The 9675-nt window shown below is 35.9% G+C and overlaps 1 protein-coding gene across 1 annotated transcript; it reads left to right on the plus strand.

Moving 5' to 3' along the window:
• Positions 1 to 3602: 3602 nt before the first annotated feature.
• On the plus strand, positions 3603 to 9112 carry LOC144446906 (neuronal acetylcholine receptor subunit beta-4-like). The gene is made up of 5 exons (XM_078136751.1): positions 3603 to 3648; positions 4369 to 4508; positions 6872 to 6981; positions 7619 to 8555; positions 8990 to 9112. Exons 1-5 carry the CDS (start codon positions 3603 to 3605, stop codon positions 9110 to 9112), a joined length of 1356 nt encoding a protein of 451 aa, XP_077992877.1.
• The last annotated feature ends 563 nt before the right edge of the window (positions 9113 to 9675 follow it).

Raw genomic sequence — 9675 nt, forward strand, 5'->3', positions numbered from 1 at the left:
TTTTCGGTGACCAACACCCCGTACAATTCTGACTCTCTGACACCCCAGCGGTGCATGAGGGGAACATCGCCTTTACCAGCAAAGTGCAATTCTTGCACTTTCTTATCAATCCTTATCAGCTCATTACCATAACTGAGTGTTTGCTTTTTGTAATTACATCTGATAAGCCTGAGTCGTCGCTGGTACAGGTACTAGGTCAAGACTGAAATGCTGTCGACTGTGTCGAATGTGTGCATGTACTAGTGTGTTACTCTGCCGCGAGGCACAACTGGCTCGGGTGAAAGGTCACGATTTGGCTTGGGTGAAAGGTCACGATCCGATCGCGATCATACCATTAGGATACATCGTGCACCGTACATTGACGATGTTACATGTGGTATATGGAGATCGGATATGGGAATTTGCTATTTAAGTATCTCTGTGCTTAATTTTTCAAAAAATTATTTAACTAACTATGGAACGAGAAAAACCGAGTGCTAGGTTACTTTCAAGGAGTGAATCGTTTGAGTCAAGGGACATTATCAGCTATTACAACTTTTATAATCCTATTACAGTTGACATTGCAAACAGATTTAGAGATTGTCAACAACTGGACTAGTCTTGCTGCTAGACGTTCAGGCTTTCTTTCGATGCTATAACTATAAGCGAACGAAGTTCGCATGTGAGGGCTTGCCCGATGTTCCATCCTCGATAGCGTTGTTCGGCTGTGTGTCGTATTTTATCGGAAGAACATCCGAGGGCTAGCTGATAGACTACAACTGGACTTGCCTATTGATTAACTCAGGTTATCCGTAGTTTGGTTTTACCGAGGCGTTTCCGATATGGGCAGTCGCTGGATCATGGATGGGGTGGGTACCCATGCTTGTAAGTGAAATTTTATACGTACCCCTTTTCCAGTTAATATTTCAATGAAAAAGAACCTTCCCCCTTTTTATAGTGAATCTGTGAGAAAATCACTGCAAAAAATCCCCTTCTTTCCGAAATCCGGGAGGTTAATACCTTCAACGACACCCAATCCATAACACTGCACACAGGATCTTTCTCCCCGGGCCTTCGTCGGGGAAGTTTCTTCCAAGAGAGAGAGAGAGAGTAGAAATGGGGCATCCTACCCATATTCTCGGAGGGTGATCTGAAAAAGTACCCCCTTTTCATGATTCCACGGACCTAGATGGCCGACGAGATGCCAAACATCCGTTGGACCGCGACCAAGAAAACAGGTCGTAAATTGTGATATTGCGATTCTGAAGAGTCACTATGGTAGTCCTACTTGCAGACGGTGTACGCGTTTCGCTCAAGGGACGACTTACTCCGTATGCAAGCAGGACTACTATCACGGCATAGTACCATCTAATTTGGATGAAGAATCATTGAAGTTTGAGCGTATCATACACCACTTTTTAAAACTTGATGTAGACACTGGACGTACATACTGTACGAAAAGACACAGTGAGAGAGGGGTTAAAAAGGAGACACGAGAAATATATGTGGAAAGCGAGATGGTCACTGAAAACACTGGACTGCTCGAGCGCTCTCTTCCACATTGAAAGCGGCATCTTCTGATGTTCATAAATGCTTAGCATTTGAGAGTTAATGTCAACAATTTACTCTGTTCAACAGATCAGAAGTTAGTTTATCTTAGACACCACTCGAAATTGTAACAGTGTGTAAAGCAGGATGCTTCGAAGAAGTCACCTCCGACTAACGCATCTTTTGATGTGTTCTGTTTTAGAGTATTAATTGTAGCATAAAACGTCAAATGCTAAGCTCTTATGACCAGGATTCAGTGTGTCTCAAACAAGGATTGTGTCTCAAACACCCAAAAGCTAAGCTTTTATGACAAAGAGTGTATCAACTTGACTACTTCGACACCCCCACTGTGCGCGGCACCTAGTTTCTTTTGCATTTGAAGTTGTCATGTTCCATGAGCGATATTCCAAGGCAAAGCCTTTTGTACCATTATATCAGAGAGACATACGTTTTTTCATTACCCAATGTTATTGTATTGCCATGAGTTACAGACGGAATTATGTATTCGAGTATGACGAATTCACCGTTGCATCAAACTTCGACGTAGAATCACACTCGAAATGAAGCCTTTCTTTTCAATGAATAATCTCACCTTGAAACTGGCATAATTACTATAAGATTAGCAGTATTATTCTTCGTACAATACACGTTATGTGTAGTCAAATTCTTTGCCATCTCAGATTACAGACACTTTGAGTCCACTATGAGGATCAGAAGTAGCAATATCAAATAAAGTTTGATCTTGAATAATATTAGATATTAAAGTTTGTGCTCTTTATCACTTTACTTTGTCATCCATGTGCCAGTCTCTACATATGCTAGCAAAATATGGTGGTTTTAATCACTGCTCGACAATTTGAGAAAAAAGTATTGGAATATAATTCAACTAATTGACGTTTGTAGTTGACTTTGAGACCCTGATAATGATCCGACGGTGCTTACGTAAAATACCTTTTAATCGATAAATTGTATTATCCGCTTTTATTTATGCTTACCCGTTGCTTAGATATGTTAGGGTGTCTGAGCATTTCACGGGTTATCCGGTAGACAACTGGGCAGCACTGATGAAATTACATGAAAATATACTGTAGGCAGGCCTACTTAATTTACTGTACGATTCCTTGCCCAAATGGAGACCACAAAATTCATCTCAAAAGTAAATCCACTTTGAAAAAAAAATTGTGTGTCCTACTCTGTATTTCATGAATTTGCACTATTCAATAACAACCTATATTTGATGATATAAGAAACGACTCAGCAATTTTAGCTGCTTTTCAAAGTCAACTCGTGAGAAATCAAAAACCTTTATCATTGTAAACTAGAGCGCACGGAAGGTAAATGACTTATACTCGGGGAAAACGCACAAGCATTTCAGAGCTTTCTATCTATCAATGGTAGGTAGATCAATTTTTCTTGATAATATTTTAAAAAACATATCAAACAAAATAAAGTCTTCATTTCACTTGAAATGTTTCACTATCTGAATGTTTGACGGAATAACTCATAACCTAGACGAACAGCCTATGTTGTATAACAAATGAAGAAGTTTTGACAGGGCTTCATTCAATTTCAGCGACATTCTTTGATGTATATTAAATGAATCTTTTCGTAATTTAGTAAATTGTGAGGCAATAATACAGTAAACAAAGTCACATTATCCACAGGTTGTTAAACACACAAATAGATTCCAGTAAATCCGGTTAGTAATTTCAAAACTGTTATCTTACATTTGCCCAGTGTAAACAAATATTGTAATATTGCATTTCACACGTCAGCATCAATTAATCTAGCTATATACTTATTTAATGCAATATGCAAGTCATTGCCTATAATCAAGTAATATACAATATTACACTTTGATTAGATATCATGGTAATGAATAATAGCTTTTAATTCTCGTGACGTCATGTGAATAAAATACCGGATATTGTTTCTTTTCGTTTTAAATTTCAACGGAAATGGCGATCAATATCTCTTTTAATCAATATGAACTTTATCAATTAATATGAAGTTTATCTTTCTACTTAAATAGATACTATTATTTGATACAAACTGTTGAGAAGACTAGGAAGAAGATGTTGATTCTTGCATGTATCATGGTTATTGTGTTACAACTGACAGGTAATGACGTTTGTATTCATTACTTATCTGAAAAATGTAGTTTGCTGTTATTTTGTTCACAAAAATTCAATTAGTTCTCTGTTAAAATCAAGAAAAAAAATCAGGTTTCATATCCAGTATTTTGAAAAAGAGATGACCCGTATATCGTCATATTTAGAATTCAAAATGGCTGCCGAATACTGTGTTCACTCTGTGTGTGGGGGACATAAAAGCTTGTCGATTTGATGGTGAACCCGAAATTTCAAAAGAATCAAAAGCAAGATTTTATACCAAAAGCTGGGAGAGATTTTGTGCACTGTGATTTCCATTGAAATTGGTTCCCAAGGCACTTATTTTATTTAGTGTTTCAATCGAAACCCTTGATGTTAGAATATTATCGATATTTTCGCCATCTAAATAGAATGTTTTGTTTTATGTGCGGAATTTTTGCAATGTTGGTGTTTAACTATTATAAATGTTCTATCAGCAGAAGTGTTTCCATGGGGACTTTCACTAACTTTAACGGGTGATACTCAGCTATTCATATCACTATGGTAACGATGCTTTATCAAATGCTGCGCCAAACACTAACTCTTTACAACGTATGCAATTATTGCAATATCAGATAGCGTGAGGATTTTGCAAGTTTTTCACTGTGCTTCGCAAAGACTTGATATTTATATGGTTTTTACACCATATTTCAAAATAAAATTGGCAAATGTCGTTCTGACTCAAATACAGGTTCTGATGCCTCGCCAGCGGAGAGAAATCTCCAGGAACTATTATTTACGAATCACTCTAAACACGTTCGACCTGTTCCGAACTTCTCAGACATCATGAAGATCAGATTGGGGTTTACACTGAACATGATAATGGATGTGGTGAGTATAAGCAATATAGAAAATAACTTGTATGTGACATAAGTTTCAATCTTGAAAACTGACATTTAAATACAGTTGCATGTACAGTTATATGGTTGTCACGATCATCGATTACGTTTTCCTATTTGTATGTATTCATAGTATAAGTCAACATTGAAAAGAGATTAGTGTATGCTTACAAATATGTAAAAAAGTAAAGAGCTTCTCTCAGAAAGTGACGTGTCACTTAACTCGCGATTAGGCAACACATCAATCGATTGTCTTTACCACAAAACCATTTCTTTGTATTAGGATACTTTTAAATCTGTATAGCTTTACTTGCGGGTCATTGCTTAAACGTCCGCATTATGGAATTCTGGTCATAGTGGAAAATTTGGATCATGAATCTATGTACGTGAACTGCCCAGACAACATCCTATCCTTACACACAAATTGCCTTTTAGTTAAAGTGCCACTTACACGAGAAAATGGTCTTTATAATATCTTTCAAACACATTGGCAGCACACACTGCTGTACGTGTATAGTATCATGTAAGGGACCCAATGGTTTATAGCATGCACACGGAAATATAGCATAAACATTTCATAGAAATTCGAAGACATTGTGTATTCAGTTTACAATGATTATCGTCGTCTCTCTCTTTTGATGGCGTTATGACGTCATCATGTAAGGCTTCATATGATAAACAAGATGAAACCGGTACTGTTTGGTTTATTGTAACTATTATCGTGAAGCATATTTCTACATTTATCATTGTTAACAACATGTCACGACGTATTAATACAGTTCGGCTGCACACAGGTTTTTGCGGCTTATTTGATTTTCAGAATCAACTAAATGGTAATTTTACTAACCTTATATAGTTAAACACTTGAATTCATTTTACCTTTCATTATTTCATACAAAACATGACAATTAACTGCAATTAATTCTTATTTCAACTTCGTTCCCGTTTGTATATCTGTCAGTCAAATTAAGTTAGAACACACAATGTAATAGCTGTTATTTATTTGAACATATTTTGTGTAGTAATATTGCTATGAACGTGATAATGAAAAGTAAAAACCAAATGTTCAAACACCTTTCATAATAATTTAAAATTCACTTCTGAATACACAATGCCATTCAATAGGTTCCATTGGGAGAACGATGCTAATGCACTGAAATGGTGTCTGTATATGAATGATTAATAAAAAATAAATAAATAAATAAGCTGCAAAATTTAAATTACGTTATGATGAGTTTCTTTCATTTATAGCAAAACACTTAGTAAGACAGAATTGATACTTGTCAATAACACATTTTAATATATAAATCATTATTCTAAGTCTCACCACTCAATTACACTATTAATATTTGCCAAGAAGACTTAGTGTAGATGACGTCAATTGTCAATTGACTAATTCTTAGTCTTCTATCATGAATGGTACACTAATCGACATATTAGAACAAAACACATAATTAGTCAACAAACTTTCTTTAAGCTTAAAACAATTGTGTGTTCCCGATTAATAATACGCTCAATATTAGCATAGGTGGGGTAGGTAGATTTTAATTTTATTTTATTGTGTGAGTGTCTAGTTCATGTAGTAATGAGTACTATCTGCAATTTAACAAAACCGAAATTCTTTTCTAAAATATACATATTAAACTAATCGATATATATATATATATATATATATATATATATATATATATATATATATATATATATATATATATATATATATATATATATTGTAATGTTTGTTAATACTTTTTCATTATCTCAGGACGAGAAGAATCAACTGATTACTATTAGCGGCTTCACAAAGTCCGTAAGTATATCAAGTGATCATAACTCGCTTGTCATAAATAATTAAAAGCTGAAAAAATACGCATTTTCTTTTTCCTGTTTATTGACAACAAAGAATCTGTTTCAATATTCCAGCTGAATAACCATTGATAAAGATACCTTTTCCGTTCAGTACATTATTAACAAGGGGATTGGGTGTATACTATCCTGCTTCCCCCCTCTCCTCTCTCCACAATTTGACAGCCAAATTAGTATCATCCATTCACTAGCATGTGCTGACTACCGAATTAGAGAAAGCTGAACCTTTTAATAAAATAGAAGTCACAATGGCAGAGTCACATTTACAATGCAGTATCATATTCATGCCAAAATATTAGTATAATTATAGTATTGTATTCTTTAGTCATACGTGCTATTTCTAGTTTTTCACTTGCCTTTGAGGTGATTCTAAATGTTGATGTTGACCTTGACTATTTTGATTTAGTATTGTACCATGCAAAGTAAGATATTTAGTATTTATATGGAAAATAGGCCCGGTATTATGTTCCTCCGTTTTTCTTTTCTCAGGAATGGTACGACTACCAGTTACAATGGAATCCTGCAGATCATGACGGTATAGAAGAAGTGATAGTTCCCGAGGATTGGGTATGGAGACCGAATGTTGCCGTCGCCAACAGGTTTGTAGACACGAATTTAGTTACTACTCTCCTTTTCTTTCACATTGCATCAACCATTTCCTATGACTCTTGATGCTTGCTTGAGTTATGTATTTGTACATTGTGTTACCGTAACATTGCATTGTGGTTACTTCACATTTTCTAGGTAACAAAGTGATGTTAATCTGTAATCCTTAAAACTGAATGGTAATACTTAGATATGTTCCTCACGATTGTTTTCAACGACCCTCTCGATTCCAGTTGGAAACCTTTTGCCTTGGACAAAATAACAGACGATAACCCTAAAAGTGTCCTGTCATATCCATGAAATGGTTTAGAATAATCCTATAACTATCTGTAATACTTTTGAGGGTTAGAAACAAATTCTAGGAAACGTATGTGTATAGTGAATTTGATTCCAATCATTACTTTGACATCTTTTGTTATCTTGTACTTTTTTAAATCACCGCCTACTTTTCCGAAAGGTAGGGTATAATGTTACAGCTAATTATATGTCTGTAAATCTAATGAAACTTTATTTAAGTTTCCTTATGAAAGTAGCCAGAACTGATTAGGTTTTGATAAATATATAATGCACATTAATGCACAAACAATGATTTTGATAATTACTTTCTATCTGTGTTGTTATTCGTTTCAGTGGCACTGATGATTACTTCATACCAACATCCGGGTTAGTAATAATTTTCTATAATGGTACAGCAAAGGCCAATGCACTAGCATTATTTACATTTCCCTGTAACATGAATATAAGGCATTTTCCCTTCGATACCCAAACCTGTTCTATGACACTCGCGCCCTGGCTTTATGATGACAACTTCATGCAAACAGAAGCCTTACCAGATAGTGTGGTAAATGGTGATTTAGACAACACTGAATGGTCAATAGAAAGTGGCACTGCTGAGATCTCAACACTGTACAGTTACAATCCTTTACAAGGCTGGTCTGTTATCACTTTCACAATAACTTTCAAGAGAAGACCCCTGTACTATATCATGAATATCCTTCTACCTTGTATGTTGATGGCAGTGTTGACACTATTGGTGTATCTGTTACCATGTGATTGTGGTGAAAAGATGTCATTCAGCGTCTCTGTTCTGATCACAATGTCTGTCTTCAATCTGTTGGTTGGTGATATCATGCCTCCAAGCTCGGATTCAGTTCCACTCATCGTACGGTATTTACTCTTCAACATGACATTGGTGTCTTTCTCCATTCTTATCGCTACGTTCGTTCTACGTCTTCACCATCGTACAAGGAGACACTTACGAATGGCTCCTTGGATTAAACGGGTCTTCATCGACGTTTTACCATCTTTGCTGATGATGGAGAAGTGTAAAGAAATGAAGGTAGCAGACGACAAGATGGCCTTACAACCCTTCTTCATTCCTTCAAACAATGGCAAACCTGCTGATAAAACCATGGATATAGAGTATGAGGAGATGGATGTTATGAAATTGAATAAACAAAACATCAACCTTGGCGTCCAAACCCTGAAAACCGACGTATTCCACGAAATTCTGCAAGAAATAAAAAACCTGAAATTTAAGACGGAGGTTAACGAGATTGAAGAGGAGGTAAACCTTAAACATTCTTCAGTTTAGAAAAAAACCGATTGTGACCCTTTAGATGTCACATACACAATATTGAACTGGCTTTTAAAAAAAAATCCCTCTCATCATTTGAACTTAATGTCACAATGATTGTTAATTAAATGTCTGACTGGTACAGAAATGTCGAACTGAGGTTGTACTACAAACAACAAACAAACAAACAAACAAACAAACAAACAAACAAACAAACAGACAGACAGACAGACAGACAGACAGACAGACAGACAGACAGACAGACAGACAGACAAACAAATAAACAAACAATAACAAACAAATACCAAAAGGTAACGGAAAACTTACCTTCTTAGAATTTACTATATTGTTCCAGACTTTATGTTCATAGAAACATAAACCTTTCTATTTCATCAATTCAAGTCTTATCTTTCCTTTTTTCCTAGATGTTAGAAGATTGGAAGTATGTAGCTGCCGTTGTGGACCGCTTATTGCTGTGGATATCTCTCATCGTCTACGTCATCAGCACAGTTGCATTGTTCTTATTAGAAGCTGATATTGAATATTAATTCCTTAATTGGTATCAATGTTGTATTCGGTCAATATTGAACACATATTGCCTGGTCATGGGGGCTATAGCACCCGTTTATTACACACGAGGGACTGTGAGTTATCAGAATCACATGCTATTTCCCGAGGCCAAAGGCCAAAGGCCAAGGGAAATAGCATGTGATTCTGGTAACTCACAGTCACGAGGGGGTAATGAACGGGTGCTATTGCCTGAATATAGGCCAGGCAATATGTGTTTTATAATATACCTCATGCTGTGAACTCGCGGTGGCAGACGACATCATCAGAAGCTGCCATTTTGACCTGCTAGTGAACGCGCGGTGGTCACGTGACCATGTAAAAGTTGAAGGAACTATTTCCCTAGGGAAATAGTCATTCTATTTTCCTATCACGTGACTGATTCTAGCGAATCATGGCACATCATTATCACTGAGGCATATTATAAATTATACTATAATATACTTCATACATATGATTGGTTAACAATTAAGCTCTAACGATATTTTTGCAACTTATCCCCTCATGCTGGCCCTGTAATGTGTGTTAAATGTGCCAACCTCTT

The sequence above is a fragment of the Glandiceps talaboti genome, chromosome 15, assembly GCF_964340395.1.
Source record: "Glandiceps talaboti chromosome 15, keGlaTala1.1, whole genome shotgun sequence".
NCBI classification, from domain to species: domain Eukaryota; kingdom Metazoa; phylum Hemichordata; class Enteropneusta; family Spengelidae; genus Glandiceps; species Glandiceps talaboti.